General features: G+C 45.9%; 1 protein-coding gene across 1 annotated transcript; it reads left to right on the top strand.

The window, feature by feature from the left end:
• Positions 1-538: 538 nt before the first annotated feature.
• On the top strand, positions 539-3332 carry LOC124647130 (putative serine/threonine-protein kinase-like protein CCR3). Its single transcript, XM_047187112.1, has one exon. The coding sequence runs from the start codon at positions 539-541 to the stop codon at positions 3107-3109; it is 2571 nt and encodes an 856-aa protein (XP_047043068.1). The 3' UTR covers positions 3110-3332.
• Positions 3333-26461: the final 23129 nt, after the last annotated feature.

The raw sequence follows: 26461 nt of genomic DNA, 5'->3' as shown, positions 1-26461 counted from the left end.
GTGGAGAAATTTCTTTCGCAAAAAAAAAAAAAAAACCAAATGCACGATTTTTATTTCCATGCATGCGAAAAACGTATTGTTGGCAACCAAACATGCCATAGGTCATTTTTTCAGAAAGTTAGAATCTTACCGCTCCATTTGTATCCTGCCATTAGCCGACACGACTTCTGATCTGGTTCGTTTCGCCGGCGGAGCGAGCGAGAGCGAGAGTGACCGACGGACTGTCTCTACCGCGTCTCCGGTCCAACACAGTGACACACGTGTATACGAGACCGACGGAACGGAACGGAATCCCCACGCCACGAAGCCGCCGCCGCCGCAGCAAGAAACCAGCGCCCGCGCGCGAAGCCACCATCGTCCATCGACCATCGCCACAGTCCAAACCCCGACGCGGTCGCGGCCCCAACCCCGCCGCGTCCTTTTACCTTTTCCACGCACTCTAATTTAATCCGCCCGCCCTCTACTGCTCCGCTCAGCTCCTACTCCCAGCCACCGTCTCGCGAATGACGGCCGCCGCCGCCGACAACCTCCTCCTCCAATGACCCCGCTGCACACGCTCCACCTCGCGGCGCCGCTCCTCTTCCTTCTGCTCGCCGCGGCGGCCCCCGCGGCCTCCGCGTCCACGCTCGCCATCGCGGGGGGCACCACGGTCTGCGGCGTCGCGGCCGACAACGGCACCCTCTACTGCCTCGACTTCGCCGCCGCCACCAACACCTCCTACTCCAACTCCACCGCCACCCCCGTCGCGCGGCCGCTCGTCTTCTCGCGCGTCTCCGGCGGCGACGGCTACCTCTGCGCGCTCGGCGCGGGCGCCGGCGACCCCTCCGTGCTCCTCTGCTGGCCGCCCGGCCCCTCCGCGCAGTACCAGCTCCGGCGGGTCTACAGGGGCACAACCCCGTTCTCAGACCTTACCGTCGGGGACGACCACGTCGCGGCCTACGACTCCCAGGCGCGCGGGATCCAATGGTGGAGGGGCGGCAACAGCTACCCGCAGCTCATCCAGGGCGCCTTCACCTCCCTCGTCTCCGGCGACGGCTTCACCTGCGCGCTCGAGGCCACCAACTCCACCTCCCCCAACGTCCGCTGCTGGGGACCCAACGGTAACACCGTGCAGTCCGCCTTCGCCAACGCCACCTCCATCTCCTCCCTCGCGGCCGGGGGCACCCGCGCGTGCGCCGTCGACACCGCCACCAACGCCGTGCTCTGCTCCGGCAGCACCGGCGCGGGCTCTGCCGCGCCGAGCGGCCTCTACCCGCACGGCCTCGCCGTCGGCGACTCGCACGCCTGCGGCCTCAGCCGCCCCAACAACACCGCCGTCTGCTGGAGCCTCGCGGGGCCCACCCCCACCGTCTACTACCCGGCCCCCGGCACCGCCTTCGAGTTCCTCGTCGCCGGCGCCAACCTCACCTGCGGCCTCGTCTCCGCCAACTACACCGTCGTCTGCTGGTCCGCCACCTCCGCCGACAACGCGGCCGTCGAGCTGTCGTCTCTACCATCCGTTCTCCCCGGCACCTGCGTCCCCGATCCTTCCTCCTGCGACTGCGACGCCTTCCCCGGGTCGGGCCAAATCTGCGCGGGCGCGGGGTCCCCCGGCAGCGTCATCTGCAAGAGGATTTGCGAGGCTTCCGCACCTCCGCCGGCGCCGGCGCCACCCGCTTCGCCGCCGACGACTGCGGCGGCGAGTTCCTCAAAGGGCGTGTCCAAGAGGTGGATCGCGTTCGCCGTCGTTGGCGCGGTCGGCGCCTTCGTGGGGCTCTGCTCCATCGTCTACTGCTTCGTCTTCGGCTTCTGCAGCCACAAGAGGATCCACAACTCCGTCCAGCCCAACCTCCCCGGAGGCACCGGCACCGGCGCCGCCCCCGCCGCCGCGGCCGATAATAACGTCGCCGTCGGCGCCACCGCCAGCCCCTACGGCTCCCCGAACGGGTCCCGCGCGCGCGGGTTCCTCTTCCGGCGGCAGCTCTCGCGCGCCATGACGCGGCAGCGGAGCGGGCCGTCCTCCTTCAAGGACCAGACCGAGGAGTACACCTTCGCGCAGCTGGCGGCCGCCGCCGACTTCTTCTCGCCGGAGGCCCAGATCGGCGCGGGCAGCTTCGGCACGGTGTACCGCGGCAAGCTCCCCGACGGGCGGGAGGTGGCCATCAAGCGGGGCGAGTCGCTGGCGCGCAAGTTCCAGGAGAAGGAGAGCGCGTTCCGGTCGGAGCTGGCCTTCCTGTCGCGCCTCCACCACAAGCACCTCGTCGGCCTCGTGGGGTACTGCGAGGAGAACGACGAGCGGCTGCTGGTCTACGAGTTCATGAAGAACGGCGCGCTCTACGACCACCTCCACCCCAAACCAGCCCACATCGTCGACGGCGAGCCGCCATTGGTATCGCCGGTGATGTCGTCGTGGAAGCTGCGCATCAAGATTCTCCTGGACGCGTCGCGCGGCATCGAGTACCTGCACTCGTACGCCGTGCCGCCCATCATCCACCGCGACATCAAGTCCTCCAACATCCTGCTGGACGGCAGCTGGGTGGCGCGCGTCTCCGACTTCGGCCTCTCGCTCATGGGCCCGTCGTCGCCGGACTCGGACGACTTGGCGGGGGCGCCACCGCAGCAGCACGTGGCCATGAAGGCCGCCGGCACGGTGGGGTACATGGACCCGGAGTACTACGGCATGCACCACCTCACCGTGAAGAGCGACGTGTACGGCTTCGGCGTGGTGATGCTGGAGACGCTCACCGGGAAGCGCGCGCTGTTCAGGGACGCCGGCGGCGGCGGGGACCCCGTGAGCGTGGTGGACTACGCGCAGCCGAGCATCGTCGCCGGGGAGCTCGGCAAGGTGCTGGACGGGCGCGCGCCGGAGCCCACCCCGAACGAGGCCGAGGCCGTGGAGCTGGTGGCCTACACCGCCGTGCACTGCGTGCGGCTGGAGGGGAAGGACCGGCCCGCCATGGCGGACATCGTGGCTAACCTCGAGACGGCGTTCGCGTTCTGCGAGGGCAGCACCGGAGGGAACGGCAGCCGCGATCGCGAAGGCCGCGCCACCGGCGGCGGCGGCTACAGGAACAGCTCGTCCAGCCTCTCCATGACGTCCATGGAGCTGTCTGGGAGGATCGGGGATTAGATTATTTCTCCTTCTTCTTTCTTAAATTTTGTTCAGGAGTTTCAAACTGTGATTAGCCCGGGAAGGAAGGAAGCAATGTTCTTGGAAATATGTTGGTTAGTTCAATTTTTTCTTTGGGTTAGATTGGAGGTCTGTCTGTGTGTGTGGTATCTCATTTTACCACACATTTTGTTCTTGGTGGCTGTACATGATCTCGATGAGAAATTTTCTAGATTCTCAACAATCTTGCTTTCACAGGGGCCTCATTTCCAAAGTCCAACACAATAATTTCTTCTCTGCATGAAACTGCAGCAGAATCATTGCGTTTCGAAGGCTCTGGAGCATCCATTCAGGAAGAATCTTCATCATCATCGACCGTGCACCTTTGGAGTTTGAACAAATCAACAATGTCTCTGGATTACTTTGGGAATTGAACTCTGCTTACTCGGATTCCAGCAGAATCATTGCGTTCCAAGGGCTCTCGAGCATCCATTCAGGGAGAATCTTTATCATCATCGAGCTCAATCACCTTTCAGTCTTGAACAAATCATTCATCGCAAAGAAGAAGAAAAGGAGTTTGAACAAATCAAGTGCGAAAACGCTGCTTCACCGGTTTCTTTTCCGTTTTCCGGTCTCCAGTCCAAGAGTGCGGAGTGGTCAAATTCCAATCCAACCCATGCATGAGTGCATACGCAAACGCATCGTTCGCCGGTCAATTTGGGTTCGTTCGCTCGGAAGTTGTTTGGAAGGATGCCCGCTGCAGCCAATTGCTACCTCCGGGCGAGCGAGTTTGGTGCGTGTTTGGTCCACCATGAGCAAGTACGTACGCCAAGGTCGTTTTCTACGAGCATTTCACACCCGTCTTGGCCGCCGGTCGTCTCCTGCTCTCTCTCTTCCCAGCGTGCGTCAACGGCGATCTCTGAACCGTGGACAATTCCACGCATAGAAAAATATTACTACTAGTACTAGAGAAGTATCAGTGTTGCTCTCTCTGAACTTTAAAATTGCAAAAGAAAAGTATTGGTTGAATCTAGTACAGCACCATGCATCAACTCTAGAACGACACAAATTTGACCCTCAAGTTTTTCTTTTAAAGAAGATTTAATTTCAGTGGTGGTCTAGTTATAGTTACCACATTTGTTTGACCGTACATTTTGTTCATGAACAGGAATTTTCTAGAGATAGTTCTCACCGAGATCACGTACAACCACCAAGAACCAAATGTGATAGTGCGTGCGTCAACGGCTACTATCTCTTAACCGTTGACAATTCCACTCGTAATAATAATATTATTTTACAGAGAAGTATCGGTGTTGTTCTCTCAAATATTTGTTCGAATCAAAATCGCAAAATAAAAAGGTGATTGGTTGAATGTAGTCTTGGTCCATGAACTTCAGGATTTTCTTGTTTCAGAAGATCGGAAGATTTAATTTTAACGGTGATCTTGTTATAGATAGCACAAATTCTTCATTTTCTTGCCCCCCAAATTTACTCCATTGGTTCAAGTTTATGTGACACCCACGTTTTTGCCCAATAAGCATGGGTTATGTTCCACGCAAAAATTAGAGAACATTGGGGGGGAAGGGGGGGGGGGGGGGGCGTAGGACATATTATGTTAGTGATTATTTCTCTAGAATTTCTTTTTCTTTCCTAATTTATGACAATTCAAAAAATATATGCCTTTTTCTTCTTCTGAATTACCTTAAAATGTATGTTTTGATTTTTTTATAAAGGTTAATTCGATCATTTAAATTTTCAAAATATTATAGGATAACGAAATGTATTATGCTTTTAGTTTTCCTAAATGTTATTTCAAAACCTTTTTTTCCATATTTTCGCCTTCAATAATTTGTTGTTTTTGTTGTTGTTCACTTGGTTGCCACATGTGGGCAAACACCACAACTTTATTGCTCAAACTGTTTGGTTGGGGGAGAGAACAAATATATCTATTATCCAAAGTTATAGGCTCAATAAACTTGGTTACTATTTCTTTATGCACAAAAAATCTTGGTCAATAAATGAGGAAACAAAAAGTTCTTTTATTTATAATATTTCTCTAATAACATTGAGCACCTTACTGCGAATATTATGATCCATTTGTTACAAGCATGAATTTTCCTATGACGAAAAATGCAAGACGGTTATGTTTGGGCATGGGTCTTCTGGCTCGGCACACCCAACCTGGAAAGCCAGAGGCCTGCCTAATGCCCGAAATGAGTGTTTTTAAGGTTTAATAGGAAAATAGGTTTATAAATAATTCACTATTTTATGCTGGAATTAATTTATCAATTACTTTGAACTGAAAATAGGCACATTCCTATGTCTTGAGACGGTTAGGGTGGGGCCAGACTTTTTTCAGGAAGCTCGGATCGGAGGAAGGTTTGCCCAAGCGTAAAGAGGATAAATAGCCGCGCAAGACCCTCAATGTGTCAGGAGGTGGTTTTTTTTTTTGGATCCTAAGTGCATATGGATCTATTATGAAATATGCATAAAAATAAATTTTAAAATATCTATTAATTCTGAAAAAACGTTTGTGGGTACATCTGGACATTTTATGTTACCACACAAGTTTCCAGAAAAAAAAACATTTCATATGATGTGTGTAAAAAGGCAAAAAAAAAAAGTCTCATGAATAGCTATGTTTAAACATCAAATTTATCTTTTTTACACGGGACACATAAAATGTTATTTTCTCCTAAAACCTTGTGTGCGAACATAGAATATCATGATGTACATCATATTTTTCTATTTTTAAGTATTTCTAAATATGTTCTCGAACAATAAGTTCATATACTCCGGAAGCTCAATTAGATTTTCGCCTCAGTGTCTGCTGATGATAGAACAGGTGCATGGCATTGGTAGCCCTTCCAACACCGATCAAACCGCTGGGTCAGGACATGTACACTGTAGAGAATACACGTTTTTTTCTTCTTCTTAGCCCTCCATATCATCTAGGAAGGTAATAGGTATCACGTGTGTATTGGATTATCTCTTACAATTAATGAGAACTAATTAAATTGTTGTTGAAAAATATTTTGTTAATGGAAGAAATGTAATACTAATGAAACTGGTTTTCTTTCATTTCTTAAGGGATTATCCCTTAATTAAGGGAAAACAACATTCTATTTCTCTATTCTCTCTTTCTCTATTCTCTCTATGTGGTAGCTCTAAGAATAAACTAACTTCTCTCATTGTAGATGCTTTTAGAGAAGAGATACTTTCTAGACCCGTCTTTTCAGATACATTCTATGATGATTCTTACAATACTTAAATGTATGCGAACATGGAAACACAGATATATGTAGACAAAAGTTTACGCCCATGTCAAAAAATACATGGCTCGGATTAATGATCTGATAGTAGTCTGTGTGTCCAAAATGAAAAACCAAACGTAATAGTTATTTTACAAAAAAATACTACTGTAGATAAATTTATTCTAAAAATAATGTATCGTATAATTATATAAATCATAACTTCTATGCCAAAACATACCATACTTACTATTTATCTATACGCTTACTGTAAATCATTTAAGATATAATAGAATACTAGCTTGTGGTTCGAATGAAATCTAGTTATAAAAATATAAAAGTGTGGTATAAATAAGCATTATCTTATAGTGGGGAAGAGATTGGCGAGGCGAGGGGGGAGGATTCGCGGCGGTTGAGCTAAAATACGTTTTCAGTACCTAGCTTTGTTAAAAAATGTTTATAGTAGGGAGCATCACTCCCCCTCCTAGGTCCACCGTCGTTATGACTGATCTACCTTTTAACGCGTGACATATACTTGGCCGTCACGCATGGTCCATACACTCAGGGAAGATCGGAAGTTTAGTGACGCTATCTTATCTCATCTCCTCGTGATGAACACACGGTGGTTTGCTTTAGTTTGGCGCCGGCGCGTAACAAACTTTCGGACTTGACATTGTAAAGTTTGCAGTGGAAATTATGTGCGATTAATAGTGTGGCATTATTCCAGATTTTGACGGCTACTATATGTGATTGTCCAGAGTATTTACTAGCTAAAATAGTGAGATAATTAATAGGATATGTTTATAGTAGATAAAAATCAAGGGTTTGTCTTTTTACCATGCCACACGATTTGGAAAAACATTTACTGGTAACATGTTTACTCGTGTAGGTAGAATTCCTTCATTTTCATTATGAACCTCATTGCTCCGTTTGAAATTTTACCACAGCTCGGATGTTCGTCGCGAGTAATTAGCAGCTAAAATCTGGAAAGGGCTAATAGAACATGGGTGCAGCGCACCTGTTTACTTACAATTTGAAATAAAATGCTATTTAAAAGTTTCAATAAACACTGAAATATTTTTTTGAATATACATATTATGTTACTTACTCGTGCTAATTCTCAAGGAAAGATACGATAGTTTTTTACCTACACAAAAATGACAAAATGTGCAAATAACAATATAATGATTGGATCTGTACCTTTTAAAGAAATACATATTTCCATTTTCTCGTTTCCTATAGGCCGCTTATGGCGGTATTTTGACTTGATAATTTGCGCATGTGTAAATAAGTATCAAGGCAATATCTACATGCATGAATTATTTCAAAAATTTCCAAAACTTTAAAACAACTGATTTTTTTTAATTGATGGGTGCGCCAACAACATGTCCACCAAATCTGGGTGCCTAAAATCATGGGATTTAAGCGCAATTATGCATCTTCCATAGAAAAATAAGTGGTGGAATTTATTTACTCGCTCTGTCGCTTCGATTCATACTACTGGTCGCTAATATAGATGTATCTAGAACAAAAAATATATCTAGGTATATTCACATTTGTGATGGTTAATATAAAATGGAGGGAGTTCTATGAGAGAAAATACCGTAGCCAATTGTTTGTTTCCATTTTGACATGCCCTCGTCTCGTCTTGTAACAGAGACATTTAACGTGTATAATTAAGTCACTGAATTGCAATTAGTACCTTCCGTATCTGTAGATTTTCCACGCAAATATTCATGGGATTTTCCACGCAACGTACTTCCTCTGTTTGAGATTATAAGTCTTGAGAGCTTTTTTGAAATGTTAGAAATTATAAACTCTATCTCATTTATTATCTTATTTCCTTCAATACATGTTCTCTCTTTTCGCTCTCTTCTCTTATGCATGTAAAACTATTGGTGCATATTAATAAGAGAAGTTATGAAATTTCTTGGTATTTTGCAAATTGGCTCTCCAGAACTTGTAAACCCAAACAGAAATACTACACAGTCTTGTCACGTTCCGTTGCACAATTATAACGTTGCAACGAGAGTCTGTATTCGGCCACTCCCCACGCTGATAGAGATGATCCCATGCATTATTGTGCCCTTTATAAGTGGCATGTTCAATAGTGTCACATAAGTTGATTGACCTACTCTAGAAAAGAAAATGAAACCGATTGACCTAGGCTATTATCGGTACTAGTACCATGGTGAGACGTCTCAACAATGCGTTTGTCCATATAGGAAGAAGATGTGACATATATGGTGGGTGGAACGAATCCTTCGTCGTGTCACGCTCAAATGGCTTCTCCCATCGTGCCATGCTCCCCATGCTTAACCATCCGGCCATGGGAGGCCATTCATATATGCATGTGAAGTGTTGGACGAATACCTATCTTCAGCAAGTAAAAAAGAACTATAAAGGATTATGTGAGATTTTTCCTAGAAGAAGAGGGCTAATTGACTCTTTGGTCCTTTTGCATTTTTATTTCAAGGATACACCACCTAGCAAGTGTATCATATGTAGAAAAGTGAATTCCACTTTTTACCCTCTAGGTATGCATTTGTGATACTAGTTGCCCCGGTGAATGAAAATCCATGTAGATTACCCACTTTAAAAGTTTTGGGCCTTTGTTTTGTGATGCGAGTCCATTGGGCAAGGTGTGGTAGGTGATGTTCAGGGTCCAAAAATATCAAGACGATGGTGAGAAATGAAACATATGGCTTAAAGAATTTTGGACATAATCGTCCATGAAGCCCTCTCCACATTGCCGAATCATGCCTATCATATCTAATAATAACAAGAAAAATGCTAAATTGGAACTAAACCGTGTTTAAAGCCTCATAAATGGGATACTTTCGTAGAAGTTCCTATAAATGGGGTAATATGTGTGACAAATGCACAATTACGACATGGTAAAAAAGTGGAATTCATTCTATGTAGAATAAAAAAGGGTGGCAATTAAGCCGCTACAACGTTTAACCCTCTAGGATCCACTATCCTCGTATTATGTAGAATGTACAAAAAAAGTAGTAATGAATTTGTGAGGATGTAAATTTTATCCATGAATCTTGATATCGGTTGCGTGACCGGTTGAGTATGGGTACAAAATTAGATACTTGTATGGCTTGTGTGGAAGTGACCCTAAACCTTATACGCAAGCCTAAACCCTAATTCTCTTAATCTACAAAGCCCCAAGATTGTGTGGTGAACAAACTTGAACGAGTTTAAGTTTATTAATTCGTTTGTGTAAACTTCAGGAAATGTTGCTCCCATGGATAGTCTCATGGTTGGGCAATGGGTGGGTAGGCGGGTTGCATATAGGGGCTTGGTATAGCCTTGCACATTGTGGCTTACCTAGCCCAAACTCGGCTCACTCCCATCCTAGGTGATGTTGAAATATTGGGCCTACACTTAGTGGCCCAAATTAGATTTCAGTTTTTCATATAAATCTCAAAGCCCACATAGTGGCAGCCTTGTGAGTTTGAGCCCAAGTTGGTGGCAGCTCACTAGGGAGTGGCAAGAGGTGGGAAGTTTAGTCCCACATGGAAAGTTGGGAGGAAGTTAGACCACCTTATAAGGTGGGTTGTTCCACCACTACTAAGTGAGTGAGCTGCCACGTTGCCTAGGGTTTCCCGAGCCTATATAATCTCCTGCCCGGCTACCGCAGAAACACATCCAATACACGAGTTAGGGTTTCCACCTCTCTCTGCTTGAGCCGCCATCATAGCCTACTCCATCCCGCGAGCCGACGTGCATCGACGAACGGGAGAGCAGGTCTCCGGAACCGCTCGTCCTTGAGATCCTGTACGGGAGAGGGCGAATTAGGTTTTTGGGAAGCGCTCTGCGCGACTCGCTCAAGCTCTTCATCACGGGTCGCCTTCCGTCCAAGTCGGGCGGTGCTGCCTACCGTCGTCTTCAACGCCGTCTACTTCGACCCGTCGTCAACAACGTTGTCATCAACAACGTTACCGCTGCGACATCGTCTCGCTACACCTCCACCGCCACCACCACCGGATCGGTACGTGCGACATATCTCGATCCGTTTAGCGATGGATGCTGTACCGTTTGCTCTGCTACTGTTCATGTTGATCACTGCATCTAGTATGTTCGAGTTTCACATGTTAGTAGTTACTTTTGTCATGCTTTATATTCTGGAATTAATCATGGAAATTGTGCCTAATTATCCAACAATCCAAAAACCTAACTGTAGGCAATTTCCTGAGTTAACAATGGCTGGTTTTTCCGATGCACTGTGGCCGGATAAGTTTACCGGTGTGCACTTTAAGAGGTGGCAGTATAAGGCCATGCTCTGGCTTACTCATCTGAAAGTGTTCGAAGTTACTGATGGTTTACCTGAAGGAACTATATCCGACCAAGATCGAACAAGTTCAAGGAAAACAATACTCTCTTCGTCGGATGCGTTCTAAGTATTCTTGCCGATCGTCACGTGTGATGTGTACATGCACTTAACGGATGGTAAAGAGCTCGGGATGCACTCGAATGCTAAGTTCGGTGCAACCGATGCGAGCAGATGAACTGTACATCATGGAGAGCTTCCATGACATCGGGATGGTTAACAACCGTTCCGTAGTCGAACAAGCTCATGAGATACGGTGCATTGCGAAAGAGCTTGAACTCCTTAAGTGTGCCTTACCCGACAAGTTTGTGGCTGGATGCATCATCGCTAAGTTGCCCCCTTCATGGAGGAACTTTGCCACAACTCTCAAACACAAGAGACGAGGAGATATCGGTTGAAAATCCGATAGCGTCCCTTGATGTTGAGGAGAAAGCTCGGGCTAAGGATAATACCGAGAAAGGAGAGGGTCGGTCTAGCGCCAACATGGTGCGTAAGAAACCCTACGACGAAGAACAAAGGGAATAACAAGCCCTCCTTCAATAAGCCTATGAAGACTACAACCTTCAAGAAGAAGAAGATGATAAACAAAGCAGATCTGAGCTGCTTTACCTGTGGAGAGGCTGGCCACTTTTCTAAGGACTGTCCAGAGAGGGCAGACCGCAAGAAAAAGGGGAGGCAAGTCAACACGGTGACCGCTAGCAATGCTGATGGGTACGGTAATCTCTTTACTGTTCTTTCGGTATTTCAATCTCCATGTTGGTGGATTGATACGGGTGCTAATGTTCATGTGTGTGCTGACATATCCATGTTCACTTCTTACCAGGTCGCCCGGGATTCTTCCGTCTTGATGGGGAATGGGTCACATGCTTCTTTCGTGGTGTTGGCATGGTAGATCCGAAGTTCACTTCGGGGAAGATCGTGCAGCCGAGGAACGTGCAGCATGTCCCTACTATGAACAAGAATCTCGTTAGCGGCTCCCTTCTATGCGGAGATGGGTTTAAGGTTGTTTTAGAGTCGAATAAAGTAGTTGTTTCCAAGTTTGGACAATTTATTGGTAAAGGCTATGAGTGCGGAGGCTTGTTCCGCTTTTCGCTTCTCGATTTCAGTAATAAGTCCGTGAACCATATTTGTGGCAATGTTAGTGATGATACAAGTGTTTGGCATTCTCGTTTATGTCACATTAATTTTGGTTTAATGTCTCGGCTATCCGAGTTTAAGTTTAATTCCGAATTTTACCATTGCCAAAGGTTCTAAGTGCCATAGTTGTGTGCAATCAAAGCAACCTCGGAAGCCTCACAAGGCGGCCGAGGAGAGAAACTTGGCACCTCTAGAACTCATACATTCTGATCTATGCGAGATGAATGGTGTGTTGACAAAAGGTGGAAAGAGATATTTCATGACATTGATTGATGATGCGACTAGATTTTGCTATGTTTATTTGTTGCGAACTAAAGATGAAGCTTTAGACTACTTTAAAATTTATAAGGCCGAAGTTGAAAATCAACTAGAGAGAAAGATCAAGCGTCTTAGGTCGGATCGTGGTGGCGAATATTTTCCTAAAATCTTTGATGAATTCCGTGAGGAACATGGCATTATTCATGAGAGGACGCCTCCCTATTCACCCCAATCAAACGGGGTTGCCGAGAGGAAAAACCGCACGCCGACCGACTTGGTGAATTCCATGTTAGCCACTCGCTGGTTTATCAAAGGCATGGTGGGGGAGGCTTTATTGACTTCATGTCATGTCCTGAATAGAGTTCCTAACAAGAATAAAGATAAAACCCCTTACGAGGAGTGGACTCGGAAGAAAACCATCACTTTCGTATCCGCGCACATGGGGATGTTTGGCGAAAGTCAATATTCCAATCACTAAGAAGCGCAAACTCGGACCAAAGACAATGGATTGTATCTTTCTAGGTTATGCTCCGCGGAGTGTAGGATATAGATTTTTAGTAGTTCAATCCGAGGTACCCGATATGCATGTTGATACTATTATGGAATCTCGTGATGCAACATTTTTTGAGAATATGTTTCCTATGAAAGATATGCATAGCATTGCTAGAATTTCTACTGAGATAATTCCCGAGTCTAGTACATCTAATGAGTATTTTGAACAATCACATGAGAATGTTACTGAGAAGGATGACAATGAAGCTCCTAAACGGAGCAAGAGACGAAGGATTGAAAAATCCTTTGTTGATGATTTCATTGTGTACCTTGTGGATGATACTCCCACGTCCATTGCAGAGGCATATGCATCTCCGGATGCGAGATGATCTGGAAAGAAGCTGTCCATAATGAGATGGACTCGATTCTTTCTAATGGAACTTGGGAGCTATCAGAACGACCCCATGGATGCAAGCCCGTGGGCTGCAAATGGGTGTTCAAGAAGAAGCTAAGACCTGATGGTACTATTGAGAAGTACAAGGCGCGACTTGTAGCTAAAGGCTACACACAGAGAAGGCGAAGATTACTTCGACACCTATTCACCTGTCGCTAGACTTACCACCATTCGAGTACTCATCGTCCATGGCTGCCTCTTATGGTCTTATCGTTCATCAAATGGACGTAAAGACAGACTTTCTTAATGGAGAGTTGGAAGAGGAAATCTATATGGATCAGCTCGATGGGTTCGTAGTAAAAGGTGAAGAAAGAAAGGTGTGCAAGTTGCTGAAATCTTTATATGGCCTCAAACAAGCACCTAAGCAATGGCATGAGAAGTTTGACAGAACTTTGACTTCTGTAGGCTTTGTTGTCAATGAGGCTGACAAGTGTGTTTACTATCGCCATGGTGGGGGCGAAGGTGTTATACTATGTTTGTATGTGGATGATATTCCGATCTTTGGTACAAACATGAAAATAATACACGAGGTCAAGTCTTTCTTGTCAAAGTGCTTTGATATGAAAGATCTGGGAGAAGCTGATGTGATTCTGAACATCAAGCTGATTAAGAACGAGAGTGGGATTACTCTAACACAATCCCATTATGTTGAGAAGATCTTGAGCCGGTTCGGCTATATTGATAGCAAGCCTTCTTCAACACCTTATGTTGTGGATATACTTCATAGGTATACCATCGACATGGTCCGATTCCGGCAAGCCCGGGTGGCCCACAGATGGTGGTGATGGCTTATGGCCCACCGGGCAGCCCAGTTGCTGTTGATCCTAAAGGATGAAGTCCAGCCCAGGATAGGGAAGCCGGATCCCAACCGACCATCGGAGGAACCCGGATCCATGGAGGCCCATGTGGAACCCGGATCCATGGAGGCCCAGGAGTAACCCGGATCCATGGAGGCCCATGTGGAACCCGGATCCATGGAGGCCCAGGAGTAACCCGGATCCATGGAGGCCCATGTGGAACCCGGATCCAGTACGACGTAGGGAGGAAGGCAGATCCTTGACGTACACGGCAAGACATTGTACCGTAGTTAGGCGACTTGTATTCCGGTTAGGACTCTCCATGTAAACCCTAGATCCATGCACCTATATAAGCCGGATCCCGGGAGCCCTGAGGGGAGATCTCGAGCTAGAAGCGAGACAACCACAACTCATTGTAACAACGCGAAAGCGCCCAGATAATTCCAGACAAGCAGCGAGTAGGGCCCCGTCCTCGTGCGAGTGTTCCGAAGGCTGGGTAAATCGCGTACCACCGTCCCGTGTGCACTCCGCCCTATGGCCCCGATGTCTACGGGAGCTTCTATTCTTGTAGACAAGTGTTGGGCCTCCAAGAGCAGAGGTTTGTAAAACAGCGAAGCAAGTTTCCCTTAAGTGGATACCCAAGGTTTATCGAACTCGTGGAGGAAGAGGTCAAAGATATCCCTCTCATGCAACCCCGCAACCACAAAGCAAGAAGTCTCTTGTGTCCCCAACACACCTAATAGGTGCACTAGTTCGGCGAAGAGATAGTGAAATACGAGGTGGTATGAATAAGCAGTAGCAACGGCAACGACACCGGAAAAGTGCTTTGCCCGGGACGATAAACAAGCGGTAGTAATGCAGCAGTAGTAACGCAATAGAAACAAGTAAACAAGCAAGCGATAGCAGTATTTAGGAACAAGGCCTAGGGATTACACTTTCACTAGTGGACACTCTCAACATTGATCACATAACAGAATAGATAAATGCATACTCTACACTTTTGTTGGATGATGAACACATTGCGTAGGATTACACGAACCCTCAATGCCGGAGTTAACAAGCTCCACAATAATGCTCATGTTTAAGTAACCTTTAGTGTAAGATAGATCAACGAGACTAAACCAAGTACTAGCATAGCATGCACACTCGTCACCTTCATGCATATGTAGGAGGAATAGATCACATCAATATTATCATAGCAATAGTTAACTTCGCAATCTACAAGAGATCATGATCATAGCATAAACCAAGTACTAACACGGTGCACGCACTCGTCACCTTTGCACACATGCAGGGAGGAATAAACTACTTTAATAACAAATCACTAGAGTAGCACATAGATAAATTGTGATACAAAACATGTTGCAATCTTAAAGAGATATAAATAAGCACCTCACTATGCCATTCAACATTGAGTAAGTATTCTGTGAAATATGGCCTAAGAGACCCACACGGTGCACACACCGTCACCTTTACACACGTGGGACAAGGAGTCTCCGGAGATCACATAAGTAAAACTCACTTGACTAGCATAATGACATCTAGATTACAAGCATCATCATATGAATCTCAATCATGTAAGGCAGCTCATGAGATTATTGTATTGAAACACATAGGAGAGAGATGAACCACATAGCTACCGGTACAGCCCCGAGCCTCGATGGAGAACTACTCCCTCCTCATGGGAGCAGCAGCGGTGATGAAGATGGCGGTGGAGATGGCAGCGGTGTCGATGGAGAAGCCTTCCGGGGCACTTCCCCGCTCCGGCAGGGTGCCGGAACAGAGACTCCTGTCCCCCGGATCTTGGCTTCGCGATGGCGGCGGCTCCGAAAGGTTTTCGTGGTTTTCGTCGAACGCCCCGGGGTTTTCGATCCGGGGGCTTTTTATAGGCGAAGAGGCGGCGCCGGAGGGTCGAAGGGCTGGCCAAACCCTAGGGGGCGCGGGCCCCCCTAGGCCGCGCCGAGGTATGGTGTGGTGGGCCTGTGCCCCCCTCCGGTCCCTCTCGTGTGTTCTGGATGCTTCCGGGATTCTAAGATCTTTGGCGTTGATTTCGTCCGATTCCGAGAATATTTCGTTACTAGGATTTACGAAACCAAAAACAGCGAGAAAACGAGAACCGGCACTTCGGCATCTTGTTAATAGGTTAGTTCCAGTAAAATGCACGAATATGACATAAAGTGTGCATATAACATGTAGATAACATCAATAATGTGGCATGGAACACAAGAAATTATCGATACGTTGGAGACGTATCAGCATCCCCAAGCTTAGTTCCGCTCGTCCCGAGCAGTAAAACGATAACAAAGATAATTTCTGGAGTGACATGCCATCATAACCTTGATCATACTATTTGTAAAGCATATGTAGTGAATGCAGCGATCAAAACAATGTATATGACATGAGTAAACAAGTGAATCATAAAGCAAAGACTTTTCATGAATAGCACTTCAAGACAAGCATCAATAAGTCTTGCATAAGAGTTAACTCATAAAGTAATAATTCAAAGTAAAGGTATTGAAGCAACACAAAAGAAGATTAAGTTTCAGCGGTTGCTTTCAACTTATAACATGTATATCTCATGGATAATTGTCAATGCAAAGCAATATAACAAATGCAATATGCAAATATGTAAGAATCAATGCACAGTTCACACAAGTGTTTGCTTCTTGAGGTGGAGAGAGATAGGTGAACTGACTCAACATAAAAAGTAAAAGAAAGGTCCTTCAAAGAGGAAAAGCATCGATTGCTATATTTGTGCTAGAGCTTCGATTTTGAAAACATGAAACAATTTTGTCAACGGTAGTAATAAAGCATATGCATCATGTAAATTATATCTTATAAGTTGCAAGCCTCATGCATAGTGTACCAATAGTGCCCGCACCTTGTCCTAATTAGCTTGGACTACCTGGATTATCACCGCAATACATATGCTTTAACCAAGTTTCACAAAGGGGTACCTCTATGCCGCCCTGTACAAAGGTCTAAGGAGAAAGCTCGCATTTGGATTTCTCGCTTTTGATTATTCTCAACTTAGACATCCATACCGGGACAACATAGACAACAGATAATGGACTCCTCTTTTAATGCTTTAAGCATTTGACAACAATTAATTCTTCTCATATGAGATTGAGGATATATGTCCAAACTGAAACTTCCACCATGAATCATGGCTTTAGTTGGCGGCCCAAAGTTCTTCTCTAACAATATGCATGCTCCAACCATGAAGGTGGTAGATCTCTCTTGCTTCAGACAAGACGGACATGCATAGCAACTCACATGATATTCAACAAAGAATAGTTGATGGCGTCCCCAGAAGCATGGTTATCGCACAACAAGCAACTTAATAAGAGATAAAATGCATAAGTACATATTCAATACCACAATAGTTTTTAAGCTATTTGTCCCATGAGCTATATATTGCAAAGGTGAATGATGGAATTTTAAAGGTAGCACTCAAGCAATTTACTTTGGAATGGCGGAAAAAATACCATGTAGTATAGGTAGGTATGGTGGACACAAATGGCATAGTGGTTGGCTCAAGTATTTTGGATGCATGAGAAGTATTCCCTCTCGATACAAGGTTTAGGCTAGCAAGGCTTATTTGAAACAAACACAAGGATGAACTGGTGCAGCAAAACTCACATAAAAGACATATTGAAAACATTATAAGACTCTACACCGTCTTCCTTGTTGTTCAAACTCAATACTAGAAATTATCTAGACCTTAGAGAAACCAAATATGCAAACCAAATTTTAGCATGCTCTATGTATTTCTTCATTAATGGGTGCAAAGCATATGATGCAAGAGCTTAGACATGAGCACAACAATTGCCAAGTATCACATTACCCAAGACATTATAGCAATTACTACATGTATCATTTTCCAATTCCAACCATATAACAATTTAACGAAGAGGAAACTTCGCCATGAATATTATAAGCTAAGAACACATGTGTTCATATGAACCAGCGGAGCGTGTCTCTCTCCCACACAAGCATTATGTAATCCAATTTATTCAAACAAAAACAAAAACAAAAGCACACAGACGCTCCAAGTAAAGCACATAAGATGTGACCGAATAAAAATATAGTTTCAAGAGAAGGAACCTGATAATTTATCGATGAAGAAGGGGATGCCTTGGGCATCCCCAAGCTTAGACGCTTGAGTCTTCTTGATATATGCAGGGATGAACCACCGGGGCATCCCCAAGCTTAGACTTTTCACTCTTCTTGATCGTAGTATATCATCCTCCTCTCTTGACCCTTGAAAACTTCCTCCACACCAAACTCGAAACAACTCATTAGAGGGTTAATGGACAATAAAAATTAACATGTTCAGAGGTGACACAATCATTCTTAACACTTCTGGACATTGCATAAAGCTACTGGACATTAATGGATCAAAGAAATTCATCCAACATAGCAAAAGAGGCAACGCGAAATAAAAGGCAGAATCTGTCAAAACAGAACAGTCCGTAAAGATGGATTTTATTAGGCCACCAGACTTGCTCAAATGAAAATGCTCAAATTGAATGAAAGTTGCGTACATATCTGAGGATCACTCACGTAAATTGGCATAATTTTCTGAGCTACCTACAGGGAGGTGGACCCAGATTCGTGACAGCAAAGAAATCTGGAACTGCGCAGTAATCCAAATCTAGTACTTACTTTACTATCAAAGACTTTACTTGGCACAACAAAACACAAAACTAAGATAAGGAGAGGTTGCTACAGTAGTAAACAACTTCCAAGACACAAATATAAAACAAAGTACTGTAGCAAAATAACACATGGGTTATCTCCCAAGAAGTTCTTTCTTTTTAGCCATTAAGATGGGCTCAGCAGTTTTAATGATGCACTCGCAAGAAATAGTATTTGAAGCAAAAGAGAGCATCAAGAGGCAGATTCAAAACACATTTAAGTCTAACATGCTTCCTATGCATAGGAATCTTGTAAATAAACAAGTTCATGAAGAGCAAAGTGACAAGCATAGGAAGATAAAATAAGTATAGCTTCAAAAATTTCAGCACATAGAGAGGTGTTTTAGTAACATGAAAATTTCTACAACCATATTTTCCTCTCTCATAATAACTTTCAGTAGCATCATGAGCAAACTCAACAATATAACTATCACATAAAGCATTCTTATCATGAGTCTCATGCATAAAATTATTACTCTCCACATAAGCATAGTTATTCTTATTAATTGTAGTAGGAGCAAATTCAACAAAGTAGCTATCATTATTATTTTCATCAAGTGTAGGAGGCATAGTATAATCACAACAAAATTTACTCTCCATAGTAGGTGGCGCCAAAAGACCACTATCATTATAATCATCAGAAATAGGAGGCAAAGTGTCATCAAAGAAAATTTTCTCCTCAATACTTGGGGGACTAAAAATATCATGAAAACCAGCTTCCCCAAGCTTAGAACTTTCTATATCATTATCAACAATGGTGTTCGAAACGTTCATACTAATATTACTACCAGCATGCAAAGAAGATTTCATAGGTTTTTTAATTTTCGCATCAAACAATCCATGTTTTAAATCAGGAAATAGAATAAGAAGCTCACTCTTGTACATTATGCCAAACTAGTGTAAACAAGAAACAACAAGATGCAATTGCAGGATCTAAAGGAAATAGCTTTGAGCACACACACAACGGCGCCGAGAAAAATACTTTACACGAGACCGTAGTATGAGTACCTTTTACCTTTCCTCCCCGGCAACGGCGCCGGAAAAGTGCTTGATGTCTACGGGAGCTTCTATTCTTGTAGACAAGTGTTGGGCCTCCAAGAGCAGAGGTTTGTAGAACAGCGAGCAAGTTTCCCTTAAGTGGATACCCAAGGTTTATCGAACTCGGGGAGGAAGAGGTCAAAGATATCCCTCTCATGCAACCCCGCAACCACAAAGCAAGAAGTCTCTTGTGTCCCCAACACACCTAATAGGTGCACTAGTTCGGCGAAGAGATAGTGAAATACAGGTGGTATGAATAAGCAGTAGCAACGGCAACGACACCGAGAAAAGTGCTTTGCCCGGGACGGTAAACAAGCGAGTAGTAATGCAGCGACGTAGTAACGCAGTAGAAACGAGTAAACAAGCAGCGATAGCGATATTTAGGAACAAGGCCTAGGGATTACACTTTCACTAGTGGACACTCTCAACATTGATCACATAACAGAATAGATAAATGCATACTCTACACTTTTGTTGGATGATGAACACATTGCGTAGGATTACACGAACCCTCAATGCCGGAGTTAACAAGCTCCACAATAATGCTCATGTTTAAGTAACCTTTAGTGTAAGATAGATCAACGAGACTAAACCAAGTACTAGCATAGCATGCACACTTGTCACCTTCATGCATATGTAGGAGGAATAGATCACATCAATATTATCATAGCAATAGTTAACTTCGCAATCTACAAGAGATCATGATCATAGCATAAACCAAGTACTAACACGGTGCACGCACTGTCACCTTTGCACACATGCAGGAGGAATAAACTACTTTAATAACAAATCACTAGAGTAGCACATAGATAAATTGTGATACAAAACATGCTGCAATCTTAAAGAGATATAAATAAGCACCTCACTATGCCATTCAACATTGAGTAAGTATTCTGTGAAATATGGCCTAAGAGACCCACACGGTGCACACACTGTCACCTTTACACACGTGGGACAAGGAGTCTCCGGAGATCACATAAGTAAAACTCACTTGACTAGCATAATGACATCTAGATTACAAGCATCATCATATGAATCTCAATCATGTAAGGCAGCTCATGAGATTATTGTATTGAAACACATAGGAGAGAGATGAACCACATAGCTACCGGTACAGCCCCGAGCCTCGATGGAGAACTACTCCCTCCTCATGGGAGCAGCGAGCGGTGATGAAGATGGCGGTGGAGATGGCAGCGGTGTCGATGGAGAAGCCTTCCGGGGCACTTCCCCGCTCCGGCAGGGTGCCGGAACGGAGACTCCTGTCCCCGGATCTTGGCTTCGCGATGGCGGCGGCTGCGGAAGGTTTTCGTGGTTTTCGTCGAACGCCCCGGGGTTTTCGATCCGGGGGCTTTTTATAGGCGAAGAGGCGGCGCCGGAGGGTCGAAGGGCTGGCCAAACCCTAGGGGGCGCGGGCCCCCTAGGCCGCGCCGGGTATGGTGTGGTGGGCTCGTGCCCCCCTCCGGTCCCTCTCGTGTGTTCCGGATGCTTCCGGGGATTCTAAGATCTTTGGCGTTGATTTCGTCCGATTCCGAGAATATTTCGTTACTAGGATTTCGAAACCAAAAACAGCAGAAAACAGGAACTGGCACTTCGGCATCTTTTTAATAGGTTAGTTCCAGAAAATGCACGAATATGACATAAAGTGTGCATATAACATGTAGATAACATCAATAATGTGGCATGGAACACAAGAAATTATCGATACGTTGGAGACGTATCAGGCCCCTACTTCTTCTCCCCCTCGTGAGGATCCCTCCTCCGAGGTACCGTCGATTAGGCAACGACACCTTATGATCTCAGTGTGACACTACGCAAGAACCGGAGGATTGGCATAGATCAATTGAGATATCCTCAGATCGTTGGCTCACTCATGTACTTAGCAAGCGCGACTAGACCCGACATATCTTTTGCTGTTAGCAAGTTGAGTAGGTTCATGTCAAACCCGGGTACTGATCATTGGTATGCACTTGATAGGGTCATGCGCTACCTATGTGGTACAATGAGTTATGGGATTCACTATTCAGGGCACCCAGCTGTGCTTGAAGGATATAGTGATTCGAATTGGATCTCGAGATGTAGCTGATCCGTACGCCACAAGTGGGTATGTATTTACCTTTGGAGGTGGCGCGGTGTCATGGAGATCTTGTAAGCAAACCATATTGACGAGGTCAACTATGGAAGCAGAACTACTTGCTTTAGACACAACCATTGTTGAATCGGAATGGTTGCGTGAGCTCTTGATGGACTTGCCTGTGGTTGAAAAACCTGTTCCGGCAATCCTTTTGAATTGTGACAATCAAAGCTGTAATTGTCAAAGTGAACAATTATAAGGATAACGCGAAGTCATCAAGACACGTCAAGAGACGTTTGAAGTCCGTCGGAAAATTGCGAAACTCCGGAGTAATAAGCGTTACATATATTCAAACAGACAAAACACTGGCAGATCCCTTTACAAAGGGACTATCACGTAATGTGATAGAAAGTGCATCGAGGGAGATGGGTTTGAGACCCGTTGATGTTACGCCATAGTGGTAACCCAACCTTTGTGATCGGAGATCCCGTGAATTAGGACATGGGAAGAACAAACTAGTGGTTTAATTGAGGAGAGTATTATGTAACCCTCTCTATGTGAAGATGCACAACTCTCGATTCTGTTGTAAGACGGAGTTGGCAACAAGCCTTAATGTGTTTATGTTGGCTATTTTAGCAAAGATGCTGTCCTACAGAGCATTCTTGAAATAACACACCTATATGAGTCCGATTGTTAAACGTCGCAATCTATGAGATTTGGGTGATCTCTAGTAAACTCATGAAGAGACCATGAAGTATGACGCATATGCTTCACCCGCGGGGTAGGCTGCGGCAGCCATGTACTGGTCATGACTTTGAGTGAAACCCTGTTCACGCAAAACTTGCAATTCAAGGCTTAGTCCATTGTTCAAGTGTGAGTGGATGTAGCTTAAGGTTCTAGGCGGAAGTTCAACTTAACAGTCTCCGCTGAAACACTGGTATATAAACAAGCAGCGAGTATTGGTAAATCTCTAAATGGGGATTTGAGATCTGGTGGGGGATTGTTGAAATATTGGGCCTACACTTAGTGGCCCAAATTAGATTTCAGTTTTTCCTATAAATCTCAAAGCCCACATAGTGGCAGCCTTGTGAGTTTGAGCCCAAGTTGGTGGCAGCTCACTAGGGAGTGGCAAGAGGTGGGAAGTTTAGTCCCACATGGAAAGTTGGGAGGAAGTTAGACCACCTTATAAGGTGGGATGTTCCACCACTAGTAAGTGAGTGAGAAGAGGAGTGCTACACGCGCGCGCTCCTCCTCCTCCTCGCTCGTCTCGACACGACACGTCACGACGCGCGCGCCGCGCTCGTGGTGAGTGGATTGAGCCTCGAGCCGAGACTTTCCTTACTTTTTGCAGCTCAGGAAAACGAACAGAGTCCTAGACGGACGCGTCGCAGTTAGTCGGTTCGGGTCGCTCCCGGATCGTGGGCTATCTGTGACCGACTCAAAACGTTCGTGCGCCGTGGGCGTGGCCCACGTTGCCTAGGGTTTCCCGAGCCTATATAATCTCCTGCCCGGCTACCGCGAGAACACATCCAATACACGAGTTAGGGTTTCCACCTCTCTCTGCTTGAGCCGCCATCATAGCCTACTCCATCCCGCGAGCCGACGTGCATCGACGAACGGGAGAGCAGGTCTCCGGAACCGCTCGTCCTTACGATCCTGTACGGGAGAGGGCGAATTAGGTTTTTGGGAAGCGCTGCGCGCGACTCGCTCAAGCTCTTCATCACGGGTCGCCTTCCGTCCAAGTCGGGCGGTGCTGCCTACCGTCGTCTTCAACGCCGTCTACTTCGACCCGTCGTCAACAACGTTACTTGCTGCGACATCGTGCGCTACACCTCCACCGCCACCACCACCGGATCGGTACGTGCGACATATCTCGATCCGTTTAGCGATGGATGTCTGTACCGTTTGCTCTGCTACTGTTCATGTTGATCACTGCATCTAGTATGTTCGAGTTTCACATGTTAGTAGTTACTTTTGTCATGCTTTATATTCTGGAATTAATCATGGAAATTGTGCCTAATTATCCAACAGGTGACATAGTAAGCTGGTGCCCCACATCTACATGGATGTTCCTGGAGGAAGAAGTAATTAATACTACCTCCATTCTAAAATATAAGTTTTTTTAAACTAATTTAACACTTGGAACGGAGGTAATGTTATACTACAAGAAACCGTGCATTCAACTACAACCACACGTACACAAATGAGAAACTAATTTGTCGATAATCTTTTCTCGGTTGTTATAGAGTGATGGATCCACGGATGCATGATTAGTCAACAAAGTACCGATTAGCACTGGCCTGGTCCGATTTATTCAGCTTCGGTTTTCCCATCACCAACTTTTCGTATGTCCTTTTGGGCAGCAATCACTTTATTTATTCTCGAGGTGATGCATGTGAGAACACAGGACCTGTAGGTGCACATATTTTTGGTCGCCACTGTTTGGGTCCTGGTGGTATAATAATCTGCCTTTGATCTCCTTGTGATGCTCTTTTCTACTACAGTACAAAGCAATTTTGGTTTGGTGAGTAGGCCAGTGTGCGTGTGTATATGTAGCGTCAGTGCGGCCGACTCGAGGCGGCCAAAGAGCTTTCAGCCGAAAGCGGTCAAGATGGCAGCGCCGGGAAAGCGGTCAAGATGGCAGCGCCGGGAAAGGGAGGTGCACGAAATTTCGGGTTTAGTTTTTTGACAAATTTATTTTCAGGGCGTCCTGAAAATTAACAAACATGGCAGACGTTTTTTACCGTCGGATCGAGAAAGATCGGTCGTACTTCTTGCCTGTGCCCGTCTCATGCGACTATCGGTGCGACCATGCCATATGGAACCATCAAACGACTTTAAATCCCACACGTCGTGCGCTGGCTTTTGCTTCCTAAAAAATAGGGATACAACATAGCTTCGTTCCCGCCAGATTGAGAAACATAGGCTCTTGTCTCTCTCGCCGTCCCTCCCGAGTGGCGGCGGCAGGGAAACCCTAGCCGTGCCACCGGTACCCCCTCATACCCACCCCCCTCCCTCGCCGCCGCCAGAGGGCGCGACCGGGCAAAGCTTGGTCGTCACCAGTGGCGGCGGGGTGTTCTCGTCCCCTAGTGTGAGGGATCGGTCCGGGATGAGGCCTTCGTGCTTCAGTGTGCTGCGTCCGTTTGGTGCCACGACGTGGCGGCTCACCGGCATGGTGCGGCCGCCGGGTCTCCAGTGGGCAGAGGCACATAAGGGCAACGGTGGTATGCACTCTAGGCTGCGGCGGTTGTGGCCTCAATTCTTTGGGTGGCAAGGGTGGTGAACGGAAAGGTTTGTTGCATTCATCGTCTCGGAAGCAACACCATATTATGTGCAATGGCAAGACCGCGGGCTCGATCTGGGTCTATGGGGCTCATCCCACATCTAGCGGTTTTGAGTTGGCTGAGCGTGGCTTCCGGTGAAAACGATCTATATCGGTCGATCGCAGCATCTATGTGTCGTTACTTTGTTGAAGGCATTGTTGTTGTATCATCGTCGACTCGCTTGGGATGCTCCAGGAGAAACCCTAGATCTTGGTATCCTATATCGAATGATGTCGACACCTTCAGTGTCGCTCTCCCTCACAGGGGCATCGTTTTTGGAGTAGGTGTTGGATGGAGGAAGTAAGAGGTGGAGCATTGTTGCAATTACCACTTCGACAACGATGGATCTAATGACGTGGCGCAGCAAGGACCCGGTGACAAACGTATCAGGATAGAATCACATAGGGCGGGGGCTCTGGCTGGCATCGTGGACGCGTCAACGATAGAACTGGTGAAGACTATGCCGATCATTGCCCTAAAAATTGCTTGGCGGTTGTGATGGTGGTGACGGCTTCTGTAGCGTGTGTAGGGTGCTCTCTAAGAGTCTGCAACACCTGAGTGCTATTGTTTCGTCTAGAGGGTGTCTCGGGGTATGCGATATTCCAGATTCCTAGTTGGTGGGGTGGTTTTGTCTTTTCAGGACATAACGCCTTGTCGGCATGATCTTCACTATTGTCTCGGTTTGTAGATGTTGTGTGGTTTCGAATTTTTGATATATGCTAATTATCAGACTTTTCAATAATTTAATAAAGAGGGACGCATGCATCTCTTCGATGCCGAGGCTGTCTCTTCTTCCCTTTTGGAAATGAAAAAAAACAAATAAAAAGGGCAGGTCAAAAAGACTACGAAGGCATGGCACTCAAGAAGGCAAAAGGGTAACGAGCCAAGAAAAAAGGACATAAAATTGCACCAACCCGATCCTGTTTTGGTTCCTCATAGCACATACTTTTTCGGGCTGATTGGTTTTGGTCATCTCAATTCGACTGCAGTGGTGCTACATATATTCCACTCCAGCTCGAGAGAAAAAACGCAAAGGATGTATGAAATGCAGATCACTCTCAGTCTTCTTCCATTTCCCTTTTGTAGTGTCAGTCATACAAGAGGAAACGATAGGGTGTGTCCTGCTTTTGCTTTTGCCTTGTACTAGACCTAGTGTAATGTTAGTGTCAGTGGATTTGTTACGATGTTTGTACTGGTTCCTTAATGATCATGGAACTAGATTCACTAGCCCTTTGAACGCCAGCTAGCAAGAGTTTAGCTAGATCCTCCTGTTGTATAACTCCCGATCAAATAAATGTATTTAGCTTTCCTCTTTCGTCTTTGTACTTTCAGTTATATACTTACTATGTGGATGCTTGGCCTAAGAGTAGAGGAGCAGCTGAGCTTGAGCGGAGTAGCTGTAGTTCAAGCTTGACAATGGCGAGGGTCACCTGCTCTGCTCTCCAACAACTACACCCTGCATGGCACTCACTGCACAGCATATATACATCACCCTCATGCGGCGACCAAT

Source organism: Lolium rigidum, chromosome 4, assembly GCF_022539505.1.
Source record: "Lolium rigidum isolate FL_2022 chromosome 4, APGP_CSIRO_Lrig_0.1, whole genome shotgun sequence".
Lineage (NCBI taxonomy): Eukaryota > Viridiplantae > Streptophyta > Magnoliopsida > Poales > Poaceae > Lolium > Lolium rigidum.
Note: the sequence above shows the minus strand (reverse complement) of the source record. Positions and strands in the feature narration are given on the sequence as shown.